This window comes from Musca domestica, unplaced genomic scaffold (assembly GCF_030504385.1).
Source record: "Musca domestica strain aabys unplaced genomic scaffold, Musca_domestica.polishedcontigs.V.1.1 15, whole genome shotgun sequence".
In the NCBI taxonomy this organism is placed as follows: Eukaryota; Metazoa; Arthropoda; class Insecta; order Diptera; family Muscidae; genus Musca; species Musca domestica.
Window position 1 is genome coordinate 4,474,176 of NW_026712207.1, and position 26,622 is coordinate 4,500,797.

General features: G+C 35.8%; 1 protein-coding gene across 1 annotated transcript in view; it reads left to right on the plus strand.

Moving 5' to 3' along the window:
- The first annotated feature begins 1,463 nt into the window (after positions 1-1,463).
- The window catches only part of LOC131800512 (mucin-17-like), a 42,818-nt gene continuing 17,659 nt past the window's right edge, over positions 1,464-26,622 (plus strand). The window contains exon 1 of the mRNA XM_059119557.1: positions 1,464-2,737. Within this exon, the coding sequence (XP_058975540.1) occupies positions 2,603-2,737 (135 nt within the window). The 5' untranslated portion in view covers positions 1,464-2,602. The remainder of the gene's footprint in view (positions 2,738-26,622) is intronic.

The window sequence follows — 26,622 nt, forward strand, 5'->3', positions numbered from 1 at the left end:
AGCTTCGTCAAAACGAATAAAGGTAGGAAGCTAAAATTTTGCAACGATCTGTCTTTTGTCTGCAGGCAGGTTAAGTTCGAAGATGGGTTATATCGATATCCACGATATCGTATATCCCCCTTATAACTGTGCCTCCCGACATTTGCTATTGTGATCATTTTAGTCACACTTTTCAATGGCATCTGAAATTCTACACAAGTTCTTCACGACTACTTTACCTCCTGAAAAAGAATTGTCTATATAGGTTCACGATATCGTATATCCCCCATATAACTGTACCTCCCGATATTCGGTATTTTAATGATTTTAGCCACATTTTTTAATGGAAATTCTACACAAAGAGTTCTCTGAGAGTACTTTACCTTCTGAAAGAGAATTTTCTATATTGGTCCACTATATCATTGTATAGCCCCCATTCAATAGTACGCGCCGACATTCGATATTTTGGTGATTATAGCCACACTTTTCAATGGAATAGTCTGAAATTACACACAAGGAGTTCTCTGTGAGTACTTTACACCCTGGAAGATAATTTCCTATATAGGTCCAAGATATTGTATAGCCCCAATATAAGGGTATCTACAATATCCGGTATTTTGATGATTTTAGCCACATTGTTCAATGGAATTGGTTTAAAAATTCACGCAAGGAGTTCCTTCTGGGCATCTAAACCCATAAAGAGTTATTTATATAGGTTCACGATATCGCATATCTGTGCCTCCATATAACTGTGCCTCCCAACATTCGGTGTTTTTATGATTTTAGCCACATTTTTCAATGGGATAGTCTGAAAATCCACACAAGGAGTTTCCTCTGAGTATAACATACATATCGTGTATGGTGCTACAAATAAACGAAATCGGCCGAAAAATTATAGATCCAAATCTGAAACGATTTTAACATAATGTGGCAAATTTGTTTTTGTTCCAAATCTCGTTACGCATTCCAAATTTGGGGACTGTATCTGTAATCGATCAAGAGATATGTGCATACAAAATCTAAATTTTTGGGAGGTACCTCCGATTCTGATGCTATATTTCCAGTTGCAAGTTGAATTTCAAATATTTATAATACCTTTGTTACTTTCAGGCGATGTTGTTGTATACTTGGACATTTTCAGGAAAATCTGTGCAATGGTTTTCTACTCCATCAATTACAAAGAAACATACAAACATTTTCGTCTTTTATAAATATGGAATCCAACATTTTAGTCTTATATATACACATGTCCTGTAGAATATTATCCAATTTTGGTAATGTCACTTTTTAGGCATTTATTGCACATTTTATATGCAAACCCTAATTTTTACAGACCCAAACTCTTTTTTTTACCATTTGTGCAAAGATTTGTGTGGCATACTGTCTCCATGTTTATATTGCTCGCTAAATTTATTTCTTTGTAAAAACCCAAACACACACTCATCACATTTTTCTCTCTCGCTCTTCAATCTCATTTCAGGTCTGAATACAACTGAAACAACAAGAAAGAATATCAAAATACGACAGACGACATGCTGTTGAGTGCAGAAATTGGTGAGGAAAGAGTAGACGAAGTTATTTGGAGTACGAATAGTGCCTCCGCCAACAACACCAGCAATCATACCACAAAGAGTGGCAAAGACAACAACGACATCGGCAAAGACAACGACACCAACAACATTGCCGCCGCCGCTGCCGAGTTTGACAACTATTAAAGTTTTAAGGGGCTGAGAATAACAAACCAACGAGACCGAAGCACAACAGAGACAAAAACGAAGTTGTTGACGAACGAATGAGACAAACACGATTGCCGCCATCGACTTAGTTGGCTCAAAAGAAATTCAAACTGGCTTCGTCAGTTGATTACCGTCCGCCGTCGTCGTCGTGTGTTGTTTTGCGAAAAAGTGCCCAGTGTGCGTTGTTGTGGAAGTTCGTCGTCGCTAAAGCGTCTCTAGAGTACGCGCGACCGACCGATGTCAAGGTGATGCGCGTGTGTATGCCCATATGTAATAATACCAACAACAACAACGCAAAAATCGTCGTTGTCGTCGACGAAGAAGAAGCAGCAGCAGCAATATCGTGGTGATAATGCCTGCTCGGAGTGTAGTGTACGACGATAAAAAAAAAAATAAAGAAGTTAGTGTTGAGTGTTTGTGAGTGAGTTCGTGTGTGTGTGTGAGTCTGTGAGGAGGGGATACCCATAAAGAAATTACAAGAAAATAATAAAAAAATTAAAGATCACCCGTTTGACAAGTTGTTTATTTCGACATAACCCCGGAAGAATGATACATTTTATTACTGTCTAACGTTTAACGCCCGGGCGAAAACCACAAAAAAGGAAGAAAGAAAAATCCAAACAAAAAGAAATACCCGAACTACAAAAAAAAAAAAAAATAAATAAATAAATAAATAAAAGAACCACACACGAAAAAAAACAAAAAGCAAAAGAACAAAATTAGCCACCGGCAACAACCAGCAATAGTTTTGCCCAGCCAACCGCGCACACATTAAATTATAATAGGACCGGCTTAAACCGGACCGAACGCAACACAAAACAACGACTCAACCACATTGTGGCTCGTTTGGATTAAACTTGAAATCGACACAGAAGAATACCCTAACCATGGGCACCAAATCGCCGGGTGGACCTCAACGCTGCCGTTTAATTCTAAAACAATGCCTGGCCATCCAGCTGTCCAAGCCGGGTCACACACTGGACGATTTCTGGATGTATGATTCAGGCTATATGATTTTCCAGGTAAGTCATGAATGCAACACCCAGTATGTGGGAGCTTGGGCGCCACGAAGCTACCACACCAAAGCGCTTAGGTGTTTGGGTGATAATTCGCCGCAAAACAGTTAGTTGGTGGGATTTGTTGGTGCGCCAGCGCACACCGTTCACTGTCGTTGCTGACGTTTTTCTTGTGGGCAAGGTTAGGTTCTCACATTAATTTGTGCTGTGTTTGCATTTGATTAGTTAAACAAATACATATGTATTCGCATGTGTGTTGCCTGCCAAAGCTCTATGCAATGAGGTGCGTCGCATAGCGTCACCAGTAATTATTGTCATTACGTTGTGTAGGCCCACAAAACCACACTAGACCATAAAAGTTTTGCCTCTTGGCTGTTCCAAGAAGAGACGTATTTTTTTATTGGACTTTAATCGATGATTTTGTGAAGCCTTGAAGTTTAATTGTTTCGCTTAATTTAATGGAGTGAATTTCTTGAGAAAAACAAGTTTAAATTCTTCGAAAGCTTGAAGTAATTAACTTAGATAATAAATTGTGGATGGATGGAGGTGGAAATGTGATAGATTGCAATGCGGCATGGGTTGTTAGTCAATTAAGAGAAATTCTAAATAAACTAATGATCGAATAAGTAAACGATTTACCGAGATCGTGAGTTACATATATTCGATTTTTTCGACCAGCATCGTTGCATGTTCGTGGGTTTTTGGACAAAAACAGACATTAGGGAAATATATGATGTTAGAGCAATATTGGTTTACTTACTGATAACGGAATATCACAAAACAGTCATTTTTATAACCTTCACCATATTATGGAGGGTACATTAACTTTGTCATACCGTTCATATCTCCTCGAAATGCTCATGTCAATGCCCAACAATTCTTGATCAGCGTAAAATTCCAAGTCGATTTAGCGATGTCTGACTGCGTCCCTGTCTGTCCGTCTGTCTGTTCTAATCACGCTATACTTGGAACGAATTGAAATAGTAGGCTAGAATGTTGCACATATGTGTATTTTGCCAGTAGGCAGATTAAGTTCGTAAATGGGCATGTCGGTCCAGTACCTCCCAATATTCGGTATTTTAATGATTCAAGATATATGTGTACAAAATACTTTGTACATACTTTTGAGCGCGGTTGAGGTTGAGGCGCTGGGAAAATCTAGCAATAAAATATAAAAACTCGAAAATTACATATTTCCCAGCCGCCATAAAACACCACAGTGAACAATTCGGTGATCTTGTGCGCTGACGCATACGATATCGATGCGCTCAGTAGATGTACAAGACCACTTGAATAAAATGTCAAGCAGCCCTGCAATGTTCTCCATTCAATATTAGAATAGATAAGAATAATTGTGTGACTGCGATTAGGTTAAGTTAGATTAGTTTTTGTAGCACTTAAGAAACATATTTTTGAAATAAAATCAGAATTGAATCAACAGCCAAACCACTCAGTTGGTTTTCCTTTGATCCTCCGAGCAGGATGCGAATAGAGTATAGTGTTGATAATCGAAGAGGGAGATTGGACTCTATTCTCGTTTGCATTTGGTCCTTCGAGCTGGATCGAGAATTGAAACCACATCCGAAGAATAAGGTTTTTCTTTCTTTTCTCATCCCCGAATAAAGAATAGAGTTGACAATCGAAGAGAGAGAGATTGGACTTTATTTTACTTTACAATATGTTTTACCGGAATTGTTTAAAATTAAGTATTTAAAGTTCATAACAGCCTATGACAAAAAAATTACGTTTGCAGGTCCACGTCTTCGTATAGCTCCCATATAATGATACCTCCCTATATTCGGAACTTTTATGATTTTGGCGACATTATTCAACGGAATTGTTTCAAATTTCGTATTTGAAATTCGGAATCGGTTCTACATCCTATGACAAAAACAAATTACTTATGTAGACCACGACTTCGTATAGCCCCCATATAAGGGGTTTCATTTGAAAAGTATTTTTGACATTTTTCAAATTTCTCCAAAATGGTGGAGGGTAATAAATGTTCGACTCAGCCAAAATTAGCTGATTTTTCACTTGTTTTATTTCTATTGGATTTGTTCCATAGAATGTTTCCTTAATGACTGAGAATTTTTTGAATCTATTTTTATATCCTACACCGCATAGTGGTAAGGACATTATGTCTTTGTGCCTTTGTTTGTAACATGGAGAAGGAAGCGAGATAGACCCATACTTACTTTTGACGATCTTCATAGAATCACTTTGTAAGTCGATTTATGCATGTCAGTACGTCCGTCCATGTATTCTTGTGAACAAAATGCAGGTCGCTTTTTTATCCATTTAAGATGAAAATTTCCAAACAAGGACGAACCCTATTGAAATTGGTGATAATTTTATCAGATCGAGATCGGTTCATAGTAGGATGTAGCTCCGATATATATCTTTATCCATATCAGGTTTTTTGTGCACCAAATGGCTGAAATCGGCCCAAATGGACTGAATTTTGGCTATTATTCATCCTAGGAAACAGTACTACAAATTTGGTGTAAATCGGTTCAGATATAACTATAGCTCCCATATATATGTTTTATCCGATTTGGGGTCTTAAGTCACTCACATGCGTAATGTGCGCTCCACAAGAATGATATTTGGTACCAGATACTGCTCGAAAATACCTCTTCCAAATTTTATCGAGATCGGTTCAGAATAGGATATAGCTCCCATATATATTTTTATGCGATATCAGGTTTATTGTGCACCAAATGGCTAAAATTTAACCAATTATTCATTATTATTATTCACCATAGAAACCGGTACTTCACATTTTATGTAAATCGGTTCAGATATAGCTATAGCTCCCATATATATGTTTTATCCTATTTGAGATTTAAAGTCCCTCACGAGCGTAATATGCATTCCACAACAATGATCTTTGGTATCAGATATCAGATACAACTCTGAAATAAGCATATCAAATTTTGTCAAGGTCGGTTCAGATTTGGATATAACACCCATATATATATGTCTTCAACCGATTTCGGGTTAATTTCGGCATATCCGACCGAATTTAGTCTAGAAGCAAGAATAGTAAATTTGTTGAAAATCGGTGCAGATATAGCTATATCTCCGATATATATGTTTCATCCAATTTGGTATTTAAGTCCCTCACATTCGTAATGATCGGTTCAAATTTGGATATAGCTCTCATATATATCCTTAATCCGATTTCAGCTTTATTGTGCAAATAATTGGTGAATATCAGCCTAAATGGAGAGAATTTTGGGACTTAAGTTTCTATTAGGTGGAACTTGCTAAGTGATATCATATCCTTCTCAAAGTGATATCATGCACTCAATACCATTTTTTTTTTTTTTTTTTTTGCATAAAAGATGAAAATTTCTTCGTCAAATTTGGTGAAAATCGGTTCAGATGTGGATATGCCTCCCATATATTAGCTCCCTCTGAAACCAAATTATAACTGCTCCAAAGCCAAATGTTGATAGGTCTATTTCACCCACTAAATATTACCCGATGACCATCAAAATTGGAAGGCTTCTGCCCAGCCCCATGCTAACATCGGCTTCGATTGGCCTATAATTGCGACCTGTAGAGCAAATGCAAATCTGAAAAATTTTCAGTTTTTTGTCCATCTCATCACTTTCATATTTCGTCGATTTTATAAATTCAAATTTAAAACTCTTATACCAAGAACCATATCTGTTATACATCGAATTTTATTCGCAAATTGGAAGTTTCAATTTATCTTCACGCTCATGTATTCTATCGATGCCAAGATCACTGTGTGATACATCTTTAATAAATTGTGCAAAAGATTTAAGACCCACAAATAATTTTCTTAATTTTTATGGTTTGAAAGTAGAAATATAATTTGCGTTTCAACTACTAAATTCCAAAAATTATTGCTAATATTTTAGAGAGGACCATGGGAAAGTGTGCCAACTCTCAAAATATTACGCAATTTTAATTCCTTTATAATATTATCATCAACATCGATAAACAAAAATAAATACGTAATGGGTTATTCAATCAGCGTATTTAAAGACCCAAATGTATCTATATTCACGTCAGATTCCGTATGGGTTATTTTAAACGCCAATAATTACAGACGTTTTTTTTTCTCCAACTTTAATTGGAATTTATGGCCATAATTAAGATAATGTTTGTATTCGAGAAAGGTATCGATTGGACCATTGAACTACATATTGAATATCTGATGTTTGATGTTAAGATTATCAATAGGTTGGTAGGGAGATAAAAGAGAAGGGGAGAGGGAGATATATAAAAATGTAGATGATAACTTGCAGGTAAAATTTAAAAAGTGACAGGTGTTACGAACACACCCCCAAGTTAATCAAATAAAAATAAAACAAATTACCAAATTACGTCAATATATATTTCGGTCTCGAATACTTCATTTTTATTTCTTTAATTTTATCACCGGCTTTTATTTATTTTAAAGGAGTTTCAATAAAAAGCTACAACAACTAATTATACCCTGCTTCTTCTGCTCCATTACGGAATTTAATTGAGTTTTTGTTGGTGTCTTAACAATTGGTAATTTGCAAATTGTTATTGGGGAGTGGTTGGTGTGATACCGAAACCTATTGATTTAAATCACTTTACAATACCGAGTCAAGACAATTAAATCCAATCCAAATACATTTCATTAAAACAAAACGACGACAACAGAAACCCCAACATTACGAAATGGAAGCCTGAAATTATCAATAAAATGCTACATGTTTTGATTTCGAAAAAAAAAATTCTTCAAAGTGTCGATTATCCAGAGACCACGAATGCCGGGGCAGCAAAAAAGCACCACAACGCATGAGTTTAACACAGAAAACAAAAAAAAAAACCTGCAAATCTGGTATAACTTTTACTTCGTATGTCATATTGTATTTTTAGAGTTGTTGGAATGTCTCTCGAAGTAATTAAATACCAATAGCTTTATTACTTTCAGACAGGTTGAAACAATGTGTTCGAATGGCTTAAAAAACAACACACAGAGATAATGAAAGTGACCGGTTGAGGAGTTTAAATGTTTACTGGGTGTGGGTGTGTTGTTCTTTGTCAACAGATTATGGATATTTGCAGACTAGCCCCTCTTAGAATTCTTTGGGTAGATCTGATTTCAAAGTTTTTTTATTTTTGATATTTAACCCATTTCGTTCCGAGATTCAATTTTTATTTTTGAAAACATTTACTTTTTTAGGGTAATTTGTCAAAATTGTACTTAGAAAAATTTTCCGATTTTTCGTTTTTTTTTTTTTTTTGAAATTTCGAACAATGGAAATGTGTTAAAGAATGATTAATTTTATATCAAAAAAAGTAAAATAATATCAGTTGGTTTTGCCGACAGATGCCTTGAGTTAAGATTATTCAAACTGTTGACCCTTAATATTGTCCAATTCGTATCTGACCTAAGACTGATATAAATATTACAACGTGCTTTGACTATATCTACTACTTTCTATACTTTATATGAGATTTTTGTAAAATGTGGAAATATGCCTGAGGTAACAGATATAGCGGACCGAAGTATTACATTTTCATTTCGAAAGAGTACATATTCATATCAGATTTCTGGTTAAGAGAAATATTTACATATATCCAGTTGTAAAGAATCGCTGACTTGTTTCGCAAGTTATGACGGCTAAAACAATTGAAAATTGTGACCATTTAAGGGTGAGGTGTCAGAAGGGATTTGTAGATATATATCATCTTTACAACAGATCTTGTGTTAGAAAAATCGTTTGAATGTATGAAATTTGAAGAGAGCTGGATGCTTACTTCGCTTTCTTTGATCGTTTTTTTTTTTCAAAATCTTGAACCCTCTGTGGAGGTGGTACCAGAAGAAATAGACCGATCTGTACCATATTTATAAAGATCTTGTTTTGATGGAAATATTTAGATGTGCAAAGTCTGCGTGGAATCGAATGTTAATTTCGCGTTTTATGAGCTTCAGGGGTACTCAAAATATTGACCCTTTGTGGGGGAGGTATCAGAAGGAGTAAACTGATACATCCCATCTTCACACTAGACCTTGGATTAATACAAATATTGAGGTGTGTGTAAATTGAGAAGAGCCGGATGCTAATATCTGATTTTATGGTAGTTTTGGTTATTCAAAACTTTGACCCTTTGTGGGGGAGGCACCAGAAGGAATGGTCCGATCTATACCATCTTAATAACAGATCTTGTGATGATAGGAATTCTGAGATGTACCAAGTCTGAATGGAATCGAATGTTAATTTCGCGTTTTATGAGCTTCAGGGGTACTCAAAATATTGACCCTTTGTGGGGGAGGTACCAGACGGAGTTGATCGATATATTCCATCTTCACACCAGACCTTGGATTAATAAAAATATTGTGTCGTGTGAAATTTGAAGACAATCGGACTCTTCCATAACATTTTATAATAGTTACAATCAGTCAAAATGTGGGGGAGGTACTTGATGGAGTGGACCGATATTGTCCATTTTCGCACCTAACCTAGCACTGATCCAAATGTAAGGATTTGCAAAATTGGAGCAAAATCGGTAAACATTTTTTTTTCGAAAATTTTCACCTTTTTTTGGGGAAGGTACCAGAAGGAGTGGGCCGATATTGCCCATCTCCGAACTCGGTCTAAGTTTGACAATAATATTACGGTATACCAAGATTAGGCGAAATCGGATACTCCTTTCAAGAGTTATCGTGCGTACCAGACAGACGGACGGACGGGCGATCGACTGCAAATGTCCTGAAACAGATTTGGTCCAAAGAGATCTAGGGTCAAAAACCGTTATTTCGACCAGGCATATATTGGCTGCATCAAATGATATATACCCTCTGTAGCTATATGGTTGAAGGTATAAAAATATGGCAAAAATGTAAAAAAAATATTTGAAATTGGGTTATACCCTCATAGGGGGCTATTCCAAAACGTGGGCCGACATGACCTATATTTCGTAAAAATATTTGAGGCCTTTTGTGTATGGTTATTGTTATACGTATAATGGGCTTCAAACAAGTTTTAACTGGGAAATCTTAACATTTTTGGGATTTTCATCTACCGAATAATATTAGCTTCACTGGGAATTTCCCGCCCCACAGAACATATGCCTTTCTCAAAAGAAAAGTATAATCATAGAAGACAATGGCCTCAATTCTTGTTCTATAAAAATGTGAAATGAAAACAATTAAAAAAGTTCGGTGGGCCGATCTTTAAATACCCTCCACCATTTGGAACGAATTTAGCAATTTTCCAAAAAATAAAATTCATAAAAAATTCTGTTAAAATCTTAAAAATACCGAATGTAGCCGTTATATTAGGATCTATACGACGACGTGGACCTGCATAGGCAACTTTTATCATAAACCATTACAAAATTCAAATGCGGAACTTAAAAAAATCGTTGAAATTTAAAAAATCGGAGGTACCATTATATGGGGGCTATACCAAAACGTGGACCTGCACAGACAATTTTCTGTCACAGCCTGTAGTATTTATTACGAACTTCAAATGCCAAATTTGCAACAATTCCGCTGAATAATGTCGCTAAAATCACCAAAATACCGAATATCGGGAGGTACTATTATATGGGGGCTATACCAAAACGTGGGCCTGCACAGACAATATTCTGTCATGGGCTGTGGTATCCATTACGAACTTAAAATGTCAAATTTGCAACAATTCCGCCGAATAATCACCAAAATACCGAATATCAGGAGATACCATTAAATGGGGGTTATACCAAAACGTGGATCTACACAGACAATTTTCTGTCTTAGGCTGTACTATCCATTACGAACTTAAAATACCAAATTAGAAACAATTCCGCTGAATAATGTCGCTAAAATCACCAAAATACCGAATATCGGGAGGTACTATTATATGGGGGCTATACCAAAATGTGGACCTGCACACACAATTTTCTGTCACAGCCTGTAGTATTTATTACGAACTTCAAATCCCAAATTTGCAACAATTCCGCTGAATAATGTAGCTAAAATCACCAAAATACCGAATATCGGGAGATACCATTGAATGGGGGTTATACCAAAACGTGGACCTACACAGACAATTTTCTGTCTTAGGCTGTACTATCCATTACGAACTTCAAATACCAAATAATAAGTTGGTCTTCTCATAGAAGTCGAATAGGTCTTCTCAGAAAAATGGAATACTAATAGTTTATTCTTATAAGCAATCAAAATTCGTCTTAAGGAGACTTGTAGATCTCTACACAGAATATCAGTATTTTTCCGTTTAAAGGTCAATAAAGTGTTCTTCTAATAAAAGATCAGAGAAGGTCTTCTAAGAAGACCATTGGGTCTTTTCATAAAAGATCAGAGTGTCTTCTCATAGAATACTGACAGATCTCTCCATTAAAGACTAGTAGGGCTAATTATTGAGGCCCAGATTGGAAATCTTATAGAAGACCAATAGGTTTTCCTTAAATAGAACAGTAAGTCTTCAGCAGTGATGAAATTTTCCGTGTTGCCTCCCACACAGTTCCCACCTTCCCCCATAGATTACTCATGTTCTAGGCGAAGCATCAGAAAAATATCACATGATCGATCGCCAAGACTATTAGCTTTTCTTAATTGCTATTTACAAAAGATGGCTTGTGTGCTTCATGCGTGTAACACTTGAAACCCAAGGTTACCTTTTGAAGGTCGGCCATTATCAAATACTGTTTTCACTAACAGTTTATCATGTAACATTACATATCGAATAATTGTGGCAAATTTTTATACACATATGTACATCATGTGATTTTTATAAAAAAAAATAATAAAAATAATTCGGCATTAGGGTTCTTAAACAAGACTGTCGCCAGACTTGTTAAATTTGTTTGTGTGACTCAACTTTTTAATAATTGCTGCCACTTAAAGAAATGGCCCATATATATTTTATTTATTTTTTGGCAATTGATAGACAACATCAAAGTGGAAATGTACTCAAACAGAAGTGTAACATTTTTATTTATTTTTTCATTTTTTGGCTATGACATTGAATATTACACTGACCCGGAACAAAGTTATGACACCGTATGACTAGAGAGGGTCTTTGGCGATAATTTCCAGTTTGTTACACAAAATTAAAATTATTCCAATGTCGATGTGTGAAAACTTTTGCCAGCCATTGTAGTTGTCAGTGTGTGTGTGTGTATGTGTCTACACAAAGGTGTGATGATGTTAAGGCAAAGCGAAAAAAATATGAAAACAAAGTTTTAGGCAAACATGCAAACAGGTGTAACTGTTAATGGCCTGAAAAATGTTTATTTGCATGAGCCAAAAAAATTTTTTTTTTTCAATTCAGAATTTGTACATGGGTGGCGTTGAAGATGAATGAATAATATTTGTAGATTTTTTCTATTGAATGGAGGGTATTGTGGGGTTTTCATAGCGTATGTAACATAACGAAGTTATAATATTAATATATATAAATAAATTAAATTAGAATAATCCAGAAATAATCCAATCCAAATATGGAAGTACAGTTAACACGTAAAAAAACATTGAGCTGGGCCGAACTTTTAATACCATTCATTTTTAAAACATTTTTATATACAAGTATCTGAATTCAAATCCACTTTTAACTACAAATGCCAATAAGACCGTTTGGATAATGCTGGTAAACCATAAAGTGGGTGAGGCCTTTATATGGGGGCCATACCAACACGGGAAACTCTATAGACAATTTTATACTTAAGGATTGTCCTCTAACAAATTTTTTACTATTTCGTAGGTAAATGTTACTAAATTATAAATTATCAAAATACCAAATATCGGTGGGTATTGTTATATGTGATCTGCAGGAAAAAGTGGACCTAAATTTTCAATGATCTGCCACCGGAGCTAGAACCGATTATGAACTACAAATACCAATTTTTAGACAAATCCAAAGGCGAGGCAAAGGCGAAAATCATCAAAATGCCGATTATTGGGAGGCACCATTTTGTAAGGGCTTTACCAAACGTGGACCTATAGAATGTATAGGTCCACGTTTTCATGTTGCCCTCCCAAAAATTGGGATTTTGATGATTTTCGCCACATTTTCCACAGATTTGTCTAAAAATTGTTCCGCCACAGGAGCTACGAACTACAAATACCAATTTTTGGACAAATCCGTGGAAAAATATGGCGAAACTCACCAAAGTGCCGGGAGGTACCGTTATATGGGTGCTATACCAAAACGTGGACCTACACATACAATTTTTCGCCATCGGAGCTAGAACCCATTATGACCTTTAAAAACCAATTTGTAGACAAATCCACGAAAAAATGTGGCGAAAATCATTAAAATATAAAAATAAAAATGAATATCGGGAGGTACCCTTATATGGCGGCTATACCAAAACGTAGGCCGTAGTATATCTCATTTTCAATACCAACCATCCTAGACACAATACAAATCGTTCTACCAAATCTCTACGTCAAATAATGTGGGCTGTATGGTGATTTCAACAGACGGGCATCTGTAAAACGAATTAGAATTTTATGTTGATCATAAATGATGGATGGAAGAAAAAACGGCAAACAACTTCAGACTGCTGCCATTTCTAAGCCACTAGTCCGACAGCTGTTAAAATTTTTCCAGTGACAGCTTATTATATTGTTTACAAGCGTACAAAAGCATTTTGGTGAGAATTTTCCAAAAAAATGTATTCGTGATTGAATTCAAGCGTAATGATGTGATTTCTTTATATTTCGCTGGAAAACCACAAGTGGCTATCGTTAGAGCACTCCAGCATTTAAATGTGAATAAATCTTTGGTGTCTCATACCATCGCTCGTTACCGTGATACTGATAGCGTAGCCCGATGTCATAGAAATGGACGGAAGAAAACAGCAACATCAGCAGAAATGGTTCGAAAAGTAAAGAAGCGACTTGATCGGAACCCCCGTCTGGAGGGTATATTAAAGCCGTGGGCACGCAAACATTTTGGCCGCAGACCTTAGACATTCCAACAGGACTCAGAACCATTGTACTCAGTACGTGCCACCCAAGAATGGTTACAAAATGAGGCTCCTCTCATCAATTCCAACGCCCACCAAAATCTCCGGATACCAATCCGTTGGACTATTGTGCCTGGAGTATTTTGGAAAGCAAGGTTGGCACTAAAAAATACCAAAGTGTCGATCACCTAAAGCAAGCGCTTCGCTCGGAATAGGCCATAATACCACAGAGGAGAGCAACATTCGGGCAGCGTGTGACGGTTTCATTGGCCGTTTGAAGGCCATAATTCGTGCCAAAGGTGACCAATTCGAACAAATCTAAACTTATTCTAAAATTTGATGCTATTTCCGACATTTTCTGCTTTCATTCAATAAAATTAAAAAAAAAAAATGTAAAAATTATGGCGTTTGATTTTGTTGCAGTTTTTTCTTCATCTCATCCTGTAGAGCTGGAAATCTGAAATTTGGTATTAGAGTCACTTTTTGGATTGGATTTGGAAAAATATTCCAAAAAGTACTAAATAGTACTAAATGTTGTACACGAGGAAAGATAGAGCTGGATATCGGAAATTTAAAAAATAGGTCTTTGTTCTTGTGTAGCATTAATGAACCCAAAGTTTTATGGAAATTCGAACACCGAGTGTAGCAAAAGTTTTAAATTTTACTAAATTTTGGGTAGAGGTAAGGTAGGACATTTGCTACCAAAACCAAGTTTAGCAAAATGGTACCAGAAGGAATGGTTCGATATTGTCCATCTCCAAACTCGATCAAAGTTTGATAATATTATTGTGATGTGCCAAGTCTGAATGGAGTCAGATGTTAATTTACCGTTTTTTATTGAAAATTTTGACCCTTTGTGGGGAGGTACTTGATGGGGTGGACCGGCATTGTGAATTTTTGAACCTGACTAATGCAAATATTTTAGGATTTGCAAAGTTGGAGAAAAATCGGATTGTTCTTTCTCTTTCTGTGCAGTAAAATATTTTTTTTTTAAATTCCCATCTGTTGTGGGAGAGGCACCAGAAGGAGTGGACCAATATTGCCCATCTCCAAACTCTATAATTTTGACAATAATATAACAATGTACCATGTTTGAATCAAATCGGATACTCCCTTCGAGAGTTATTGTGCACACAAGCCAGGCAGACGGACGGACATCCCTAGATCGGCTTCAAATGTCCTAAAACGGATTTGGCTCAAAGGGGCTTAGGGTCTAAAACCGTTATTTCGATGAGACCGTATCAGTTGATATATACCCTTCTTTAGCCATATGTCTCTATGCTACCTTCTCGCCAAAGCCGTAAAGCCGTTCTTAAATTAACACGACTTTCTGTTTCTGAGGGTATATATCTGTCGACAAAGCTGACTGATTCTTCCTAACCTCAGTTTTTCCATCATTTCCCACACACACACACACACACACACACACACATTCAAATCTTCTTAAAGCTTAGGCAGGTATTAATTTCATAATCACAGCTTAGCCTGGCTTGCCGCGTTGCGTTGCGTTGAGTGCTTCAGCGTTTTTGAACTTTGAGCTTCAACTTGAGTTTTGTTAATGAACTGTCATTTGTAAGCCTCTACTTTGGCCGTCAAATGGCGCTACCATTTAAGAGGTGTTCTATTGAAACATTAAATCACAGCAAAACAAGAAAAAAAAAACAGAAACAGATTTTGAAAGTGAATAGAAAATCATCAGTAGCAGCAGCAGCATTGTGTGTGGCCTGCCGGGCACAGACAGACGATAAACGCTTAACTACGAACTCAGAATCACACTTGTGTTTTCAAAATAAACCGCCAGAGAAACAATTATTGCCAGTTTTTTTATGTTAGTAATAATAACTCATTTTAGTTGTTCTGCTTTGTTTCATTAACGAATTTCAAATTAACAAATAAAACAAAACAAAAATAACAACAACAAAAAAGTTTAATGATGTTAATTTTTGAAGTAAATAGAGGCAGTCAACAGAGCTCCATTCAAATACAATGTCACAGAGAATTGCTTTATTTTATTGGAAACATTTTTTTTTTTCAATTTTTTTTATTTTTTTTATTTTTTTTTTTTTTTTTTGTTGATTTTGACACAAAACACCCGTACAATTCTCACCTCCACGATTATCGTGGGATAGTTGGTGATTTGCTTTGCTTTTTTGAATATGAAATCATATTCGCCTTTTGTTTCACATATCCGAACATGGGTTTGTTTCAATTATTTTTTTGAAAATGCCAAGGTTAGAATCGAATTTTTTTTGCTGTTTTTTCGATTAGGAAATGTGATACTTTCATCACAATAAATGATGCGATCAATCAGTTTAGAGTTTTGTTCTGAAAAAAAAAAAAAACTAATGGCAATTAAACACGAAAGTCGCGAACAAGGATAAGTTTCCAGATTAGAATTATTTCCGTGTGATTGCAACTTTTCAAAAATTTGCCATAATAATAGGGTGTGTTCGTATCAAGTGAATTGACTGAATAAGCGGAAACGAGTGATTAATGGATTTCAAATTGGAGTTTTTTTTTTTAAATGGCAATGGTCTGTTAGTTTCATTAACAATATGAATATTACGTTTAATAGGTTTAGGGTGTGTGTGAAAATTCTTGAATTTTTAGGAAACTTGAACTGCAGGTATATAATGCATCAGGTAGTTCAACAAATTACCGTATCCCAGATTTCAGTCATAAATGCATTTAATTGTTTTAATTTAACGGCACCTCCCGATATTCGGTATTTTGATGATTTTCATCGGAATTGTTTCAAATTTGATATTTGAAGTTCGTAATGGATTCTACAGCCTATTACAAAAAATTGTCTGTCCACGTCCCTAGACTCTATAACATAACAAGTGGAGAAAGATGTAAATGTTTATAAGTGCGGTTCTAAGATTTAAAAGGCTTTCCAAAAGAATTTTAGTTTAATTTAATTCTTTGGTTCCTCTTCTATTGAGCTTCTCGTCACTTGGGTAAAAATATATATTTTTTTTGTCATAGAAATTATTTTTAAAATAACTTCTGGAGAGAATATCCCGGACATAAACAAAAACAAAACAAGGGAACCGATGAGAATTGGCGGCTCTTTTCGAAACCTAGGTATTCCCTGCCTTACCCCCTGGTAAACATTACCATCGTTCTCCACTAATAAACAAACGTTGTTTTTATAAAAACAACAAAAAATTATCCTTTTTTAGCCTGACCATTTTGCAACAACATTATTTAATATTTTTTGTGCAAATACAGGGTGAGTTAAAAAAAAACTGCAACAAACTCAAACGCTATATTTTTTTTAAATTTTATTCAATGAAAGCAAAAATGTCGGAAATAGCACCAAATTTTTGAATAATTTTAGATTTGTTCGAATTGGCCACCTTTGGCACGAATTATGGCCTTCAAACGGCCAATGAAGCCGTCAAACGTTGCCTGAATGTTGCTTTGTGGTATTTTGGCCCATTCCCGGCGAAGCGCTTGAGGTGATCAACACTTTGGTATTTTTTAGTGCCAACCTTGCTTTCCAAAATTCTCCAGACACATTAGTCCAACGGATTGGTATCCAGAGATTTTGGTGGCCATTGTGCGCCGGACATGAGGCGGGGAACCTCATTCTTAGGTGGCACGTGCTGAGTCCTGTTGGATTGGCCAAGGTCTGCGACCAAAATGTTTGCGTGCCCAAGGCTTTAATACACCCTCCAGAATATTTTCGCAATAATATTCGGGATTTATTCTGATGCCACGGTCGATTAATATGAGCAGGAAGCGACCATCAGATGTAATGGCTGCCCACACCATCACCATGACCGGCGCTTGAGTTCTGGTGGCCAACCGCAGGTGCACATTTTCAGCTGACCTCTTTGGCAAGTAAACACGATCATTTTGTTTGTTTACAAACTGCTGGACAACGAATGTTTTCTCATCGGATACAAAGAAAACCAAATTCGGCAGTTCACCACTTTCGGCTAAGCGAAGCAACTCTTTAGCTCTTTTGAGTCTATTTTCTTTCTGTTGCGGTGTAAGTTCTTGCACTTTTTGGAATTTTAATGGCTTTAACAAGAGCTCATTTTTCAATATTTGCCGAATGGAATATTGCGATATGTTCAGCTCACGAGTCATTTTTTTGCCACTGCGACACTGGTTTCGATTAAGTCGCTTCTTTACTTTTCGAACCATTTCTGCTGAAGTTGTTGTTTTCTGCCGTCCACCTCCTTGACGTCGGGCTACGCTACCAGTATCACGGTAACGAGCGATGGAACGAGATACAAAAGATTAATTCACAGTTAAATCCTGGAGTGCTCTAACGATAGCCACTTGTGGTTTTCCAGCCAAATATAAAGAAATCACACTATTACGCTTGAATTCCGTCACGAATATTTTTTTTTTTTTTGGAAATTCTCACCAAAATGCTTTTGTACGCTTGTAAACAATATAACGAGCTGACACTGGAATAATTTTAACAGCTGTCGGACAGAAATGACAGCAGTCTGAAGTTGGTTGCAGTTTTTTCATCTCATCCCCTATATTCTTGATCAGCGTAAAAGTCTTGGTCGATCTAGCGATATCCGTCTCTCCGCTTGGCTATTGTATATGTGTATTTTGTCAGTTGACAGGTGGAGTTCGTAAATGGACCATGTCGGTCCATGTTTTCGTATAGCCCCCATTTTACGGGGCCTTTTTTTGGTATTTTGATGATATTAGCGACGCTATTCAACAAAATTGTTTTAAATTTTGTATTTGAAAGTCCTAATGGGTACTACGACCTATGAAAATAAGAAAAAATACTTATACAGGTCCACGCTATCGTATAGCCCCTATATAACGGCACCTCTCGATATTCGGTATTTTTATGGTATTAAAGACATTATAGACCGGAATTATTTTACATTTTGTATTTGAAGTTCGTATTGAATACTTAGACCTTTGGCAAAAAATTGTCTATGCTGCTTTACGTCTTAGTATACCCCGCATATAATGGTACCTCCTTTAGTCGGTAATTTGATGACATTAGCAACTTTATTCAACGGATTTTTTTTAAATTGCGTATTTGAAGGTCCTTTAAGGTCTACAGCCTATGACAAGAAATTGGTGGAGAGTCCGGCCGAACTTAGGTGCTTATTTATTTGTTTTTTATGATATTTTGACTAATTTTATTTTATTTAATTGAAAACTTTATTGACTTATAAAAGCGTAGAAAAATACTCCTTGAAATACAGGAATTGGAGATATTGTTTTAAAATAAACCTCCCATCTATATTTCCTGATTTGTAGCATTTTATGGTGTGAAGTTTATCTTGAATTATTCTAAAAATTAAATTAACAAAACTCAATTTAAATGCAAATATCGTTGATAAAATACGATAAGAAAAAATTTAAAAAAAAAAAAAAATAAATCACTTTTATTTTTATTGCAAAAAAAAAATAATTTAATTTTTATTGTCAAGTTCAAATTACTTCGAATACTACTGCAAAGTGGAAAAATTCACAATTTATTTCAAGCAAAAAATGAATTTATTGCAGATAAATGATTCTAGATAGCGACTCTTTACGATACGCTTTCATTAGATATTAGTCAGAATGAGGTAATTTAAATAAAATATTTATTGTGGTTAGTTTGAATTAACACACATGATTGTCTGGGAAGTTAGCAGCTATGCTAAAAAATTTAAACCGAATCACACACTCATAACAATTTATGATCATGGGATAAACAAAAAAGTATATGATTTTCTGTTTAAACAAATAAAATAGCAGAAGGATCGGCCGGGCCGAACTGTGAATACCCTCTAGCATTTGGAATGAATTTGGAAATTTTCAAAAACAATAAAATCTGTTAAAAATTCTGTTAAAATTTTAAAAATATCGAATATAGCCGTTATATTGGGGTCTATACGACGACGTGGACCTGCATAGGGACCTTTTGTCATAAGTCATTACAATATTCAAATACTAAACTTGAAAAAAAAACGATGAATAATTTAGCTAAAATCTTCAACATAGCGAACATAGGGAGGTACCGTTATATCGGGGCAATACGAAGACCTGGATTTTCTGTCAAATTCAAATACGAAATTGCAAGCATTTTGGGTGAATACTGTACATAAAATCGTCTAAATACCGAATATAGGGAGGTACTGATATATGGGGCCTATGCAAAGACCTGATCCTGCATACGCAATTTTCTGTCAGAGTCTCTGGTTCCCCTTACGAGCTCTAAATACGAAATTTGAAACAACTCCGGTGAATAATGTCGCTAAAATCATCAAAATACCGAATATTGGGAGGTACCATTATATGGAGGCTATACGTGGACGTGGGCCTGCACACGTAATTTTTTATCATAGCCTGTAGTGCCTATTGCGAATTCCAAATACAAAATTTGAAACTACTCTGGTGAATAATGTCGCTAAAATCATCAAAATGCCGAATATTGGGAGGTACCGTTATATGGAGGCTATACGAAGATGTGGGCCTGCATGCGCATTTTTTTGTCATAGGCTGTAGTGCCCATTACGAGCTCTAAAAACGAAATTTCGAACAACTCCAGTGAATAATGTCGCTAAAATAATTAAAATACCAAATATTGGGTGTTATCGTTATATGGAGGCTATACGAAGATGTGGGCCTGCATACGTACGTTTTTGGGGGGAGGGGGTGGATGTGGTGTTGTCTATATGATATCGTTGACCAATATAATCCATCTTCGACCTTGACCTGTTTGCAGATAAAAGACTAATCTGTGCAAAATTTTAGCCTCCGATCTTTATTCGTTTTGATGGACGGTCGGGCGAACAGGACTAAATCGTCTTAGAATTTTACGCTGATCAAGAATATATATATCTACTTTGTTATGTCTAAAATTATTATTTCGATGAGTTACAAACGTAATGACGAACTTAATATGCGCTGCACAACAAATCGGATGAACAATATATATGGGAGCAATAGCTATATCCGAACCGATCTTCACCAAACTTGGCATACTACCTTCTAGACTCAATTCGGTCGTAAGTGCCAAATTCCATCCCATTTAGACAAATATTAAAAGTTTGGTGCACAATAAAACGTAAATCGGACGAAGATATATGTATGGGAGCTATATCCAAATCTTAACCGATCTCGATAAAATTTAGCAAATGTATTTCTGAGTTTTATTTGATATATTTCCCCAAATATTGTTGTTACAGAGTGCATATTACGGGTGCGGAGGACAAAAATAACAAATCGGATGAACAATATATATGGAAGCTATAGCTATATCTGAACCGATTTCGATCAAATTTGGAATACTTATTTTTAGACCTAATTTGGTTGTATGTGCAAAATTCCATACTTTTCGGACTGATATTACAAGTTTGGTCCACAATATGAGGCAAATTGGACGAAAATCTGCATGGGACCTATAGCGAAATTTTGACCGATTTTCTCCAATTTCAATAGGGTTCGTCCTTGGGTCAAACAAAGTATTTGTGCAAAATTTCATCTGAATAGAACAATAAATGCGACCTGCACTTTGTTTACATGGACAGGCGGATGGACGGACGGATGGACATCCATAAATCGACTTAGAATGTGATTCTGTGCAGATTATCAAAAGGAACTATGACTCTATCTCGTTTCCTTTCGCCTGTTACAAACAAATGCATAAAGACATAATACCCTGACCACCTTGTGGTGTAGGGTATAAAAATGCAGTATAAATTAAAATAAAGCAGTTATCCAGAAATTTTTTACGAAGGAAGTGGCATGGGTCTTGTCATGGTAGATCAAATTAAATTACACTGTGCAACAAAATTTAATTGTACCCTCAGCCATATGGCAAAAGAGGGTAAACAGGGTGAGATGAATCAACTACAACCAACTTCAGACTGATGTCATTTCTAAGCCACTTATCCAACAGCTGTTAAAATTATTCCAGTGACAGCTCATTATATTGTTTACAAACGTACAAAAGCATTTTGCTGAGAATTTTCCAGAAAACAAGCTGCTCGTGATGGAATTCAAGCGTGATAGAGTGATTTTTTTATATTTGGCTGGAAACCACAAATGGCTATCGTTAGTGCACTTCAGCATATAAATTTGAATAAATCTTTTGTGTCTCGTGCCATCGCTCGTACTATCGTGATACTGGTAGGGTAGCCCGACGTCAAGGAAGTGGACGAAAGAGAACAGCAACATCAGCTGAAATGGTTCGAAAAGTAAAGAAGCGACTTGATCGAAACTCGCGCCGCAGTGGCCGAAAAATGGCTCGTGAGTTGAACATATGGCAATATTCCATTCGGCAAATATTGAAAAATGAGCTCGGGGTAAAGCCATTGAAATTCCAAAAAGTGTTAGAACTTACACCGCAACAGAAAGAAAATAGACTCAAAATAGTTAAAGAGTTGCTTCGCTTGGCCGAAACTGCCGAATTTGGTTTTCTCCGATGAGAAAATATTTGTCCAAGTTCTCCAGCTGTTTGTAAACAAATAAAATGATCGTGTTTACTTGCCAAAGAGGTCAGCTGAAAATGTCCACCTTCGGTTGGCCACCAGAACTCAAGCGCCGGCCATGATGGTGATGTGGGTTGCCATAACAGCCGATAGTCGCTCAACGTTCGTATTAATCGACCGTGGCATCAGAATAAATGCCGAATATTATCGCGAAAATATTGTGGAGGATGTATTAAAGCCTTGGGCATGCAAACATTTTACCCGCAGACCTTGGACATTCCAACAGGACTCAGCACCATCGCACTCAGCACGCGCCACACAAGAATGGTTACAAAATGAGGTTCCTCCCATCATTTCCAGCGCACAATGACCACCAAAATCTCCGGATACCTCCACCACCACCTTGTGGTGTAGGGTATGCTAAATCTACATTTGCCAAACACGTTTTAAGAATTTCAAAAAAAATAAAAAAATAGACTAATCTCTAAAACTGTTATTCCATCTAAACCGGTTTTAAAACTTAGACTTAGATTATGAATCATTTTCATTTTTAGAGTCTAATAGGAATAATTTAGTTGCCATTAATAATTCGCAATGGAACACATATGGCCAGGGCAGGTATTTTATAATTAGGTTATGTGACTTTGTTTTATTGTAATTACAACAACAACAACTCTATTTTCATTTCATTTGCAATGAATGTCATTACGTTGCACATTTCACACAGCAACGGCGAACGAAGCAAAAACAAAAAAATCTCAAGCATTCGCCGCCACATGCCTGCCCACCACACACATTCATGTGAAATTTCATTTCGTTTCGAACAAATTACAAGTACTTCTGAATTTAATTTTTTTCTAGTTCCAAACTTCCGCCGTTTGATAAATCTAACTAACATTTGAAGCACGTTCAATTAAATTGTTATTGTTTGTATTTTGTTGTTGTTATTGTTGTTGTTGCTGTTGTATTTTAACAACCTGAAACCTTATTTGAACAAATTAATTTTGGTTTCGTATTTGTAACGGCCACGTCCCTACCAAAAAAAAAGTAGTGGGACGTGCCGCTCTGCCGCTGCTAGTTACTAGGAATGTATCTGTCGTCTGCATCTAAAGGAAACCATAAATAGCTGGAGTGATAGATAGATGCATACACCGCCACAATAATGTACGAGCAAATTATCTGAACTTGTTAGCCACAGCGGAACTTTCTATGTGCAACACTTCTAAACAAGCAACTGGATTTGAAATTTATTTGAGAAATCTTTTTTTCCCAGCCAAAAAATAATTAGATCAAATTAAGTGTGATCGGAAGTGAGAGAAATTGACATACATTTCGAATATAAAAAATCGTTCCTTTAATTCTCTATAATCCACGATTATAATCTTAGATAGGAAAATATTTTTAAACATTTTAAATATTTGTCGTATGGCTCTTCTTAAAAATCGGCGGGTATAAGCCGGTACACTTCCCCCCCAAAAAAAAAAGGATTCTTAACTTATTATGGTTTTGATATTATTTAATAAGTAAAAACCGGTAAGTTCGCCCGGTCTGAACTTTGAATACCCTCTAGCATTTGGAATTAATTTGGAGATTTTTCAAAAAAAAAAAAAAAAAAAAACTCCGTTAAAACCAATATGGCCTTATATATTTGTGTCTACATGAAGACATGGACCTGCATAGGCAACTTTGTCCTAGTCCATTACAATACTAAAGTATGAAACTTAAAAAAAGACCTTTGAATAATGTAGGTAAAGTTATAAAAATACCGAATATACGAAGGTTTTATCGGAGCTACACGAAAATCTGTACCTGCATAGACAATTCCGGTGAATATTGTACCTAAAATAGTCGAAATACCGAATATAAGGAGGTACAGATATATGGGGCCTATAAGAAGAAATGGGCTTACATATCCAATTTTTTGTCATAGGCTGCAGTATCCTTTTAGGAACTTCAAAAATACCAAATATAGAGAGCTACTGCTGTATGGGGCCTATGCGAAAACCTAGACCTGCATAGACAATTTTCTGTCATTGGCTGTTGTTTCAACTTCGAACTCTAAATATGAAATTTGAAACAATTCCTGTGGAAAATGTCGCTAAATCATACAAATACCCAATATATAGGGATGTATCGTTATATGGAGGCTATACGAAGACATGGGCCTGCATCCGCAATTTTTTTTTTTTTTGTCATAGGCTGTAGTATCCATTACGAATTTTAAATATGAAATTTGAAACAACTCCAGTGAATAATGTCCCTAAAATCGTCAAAGTATGGAATATCGAGGGGTGGGGGGGGAGGGGTACTATGTGGGTTATACGTTATCGTGGACCTATATAGGCTTTTCTCTTCCAGGGGGTAAAGTGCTTAGAAATAACTTCTACTATAAATTTTTATACAATTTCATTGAAAATGTAGCTAAAATCATCAAAATACCGAATATAGGGAGGTATCGTTATGGGGGGGACATACGATATCGTTAACCTATATAGAAAATACTCTTACTCTCTTGAAGAGTACTCAGAAGAAACTGCTTTTGTGGATTTTCATACAAATTCAGTGAAAAATTTGGCTACAATCATAAAATACCGAATATCGGGGGTACCATTAGAGCTTCATTGTTATTCAAAATCTTGAGTCGTTATGTGGGAGGTACCAGAAGGAGTGGTCCGTTCTAACCCTTCCTTATACCCGATTTTGTGTTGCTAGAAATATTGAGATGTGTGAAATTTGAAGAGAGTTGGATGCTTATTCCGCCTTTTAAGAGCATTTCGGTTATTTAAAATTTTAACCCTTTGTGGCGGAGGTACCAGAAGAAATGGTTTGATCTCCACCATATTTGTAGCAGATCTTGTGCTGATAAAAATATTAAGATGTACCAAGTAAATAGAATCGAATGTTGAGTTCGCGTTTTATGAGCTTCATTGATATTTAAAATGTTGACCCTTTTGTATGGGAGGTACCAGAAGGAGTGGACCAATATATTCTATTTTCCCACCAGACCTTGGATTAATAAAAATATTGTGATCTGTGTAATTTGAAGATAATCGGACTCTTACATGTCAATTAATAAGAGTTATAATTATTCAAAACTTTGACCCTTTTGGGGGGGAGGTACTTGATGCAGTCGACCGATATGATCCATTTTCGGATTTGACGAAGCACTGATGGAAATATTTGGATCAGCGAAATTGGAGCCAAATCGGATTTTTGGTGGGTTTGGTGGATGTTTGGTAACAGAAGGAGTGTACCGATATTGTCCATCTCCGAACTCGTCTAAGTTTGATAATTAATGTACCAAGTATGGACCTAATCGGTTACTCCCTTCGAGAGTTATGGTGCGCACCTGCCAGCCAGTCAGCCAGTCGGACGGACGAACATGGCTAGATCGACTTCAAACGGATTTGGTCCTGAAACGGATTTGGTCCAAAGAGACCTAAGGTCTAAAATAGTTAGTTCAAGGAGACACGTTTTGGCCGAATCAATTGATGTAACACACTCCACACAAAAATCCGTGTTTATGTCTCTGAAGTTTATGTGAAAATATTTTTATTAAATCAACGTTTGGTCCTCTGACTGTTGTTCAAAAATATTAAAAAAAAAACATGTCTCTCTATTTTTAAAAATCCATGGTTTGTAGTTTGAAGGTGGTAAAAAATATTCATGAAAAAAATCAACGTTTGGAGCTCTGACTGGTGTTAAAAAATGTTTTAAAAAACATGTCTCTATATTTTTCAAGATTCATGGTTCGTAGTTTGAAGGTGGTAAACAATATTCGTGAAAAATCCACGTTTCGAGGATTTGGGGGGAGTCAACAATATTCCTCAAAAAATACACGTATGTCACTGTGATAAAGGTTCAAAAAATAATTCATTTAAAAATCCACATTTGGTGTAATGATAAGAGCTAAATAACATTCTTAAATAATCTGCGTTTGGGGAGCTAAAGATCGGGTCAAGATATTTTTCAAAAAATTCACTGTTGGTGCTCTGAAGGGGGTTTAAAAAATATCTTAATCATCCACGCTAATTGCTCGAATAAAATAATAATAATTGTTTGATAGTTCTTTTAAAAAAATTCTGCTAGAAATTGGGATTATAAGACTTATGGACCTTCAAAAATATTCTTAAAAAAAAAAATAAAAAAATATTTAAATATAAAGTTGAAATAAAAAATAATAATAAAAACCCCAATCATTGTCACTATCGTCTAGTTTTATCTCAATACTGTCGAGTCCGCCACTTTTTGAATCCTGTATTACATGTCCTCAAAAATCCACCTAACGTATACTTCACCAAAAATTACTCATACTTGTCATGCCAGCAGAGCTGCCAAGTCAATGAACCATTTATGCAACAAAAAACCAACCTTGTTATTCACTTTTCAACTATCATTTAGAATAAATTCAATTTTTGTTTTTATTCCGACGCACATGTGTCAACAAAGTTTAGAATACAATGTTTAACATGATAAATGCATCATGTGTTCTCGGTACGACAATACGTGCGGGACATTAAAAAAAAAACATGAATAAAAACATAT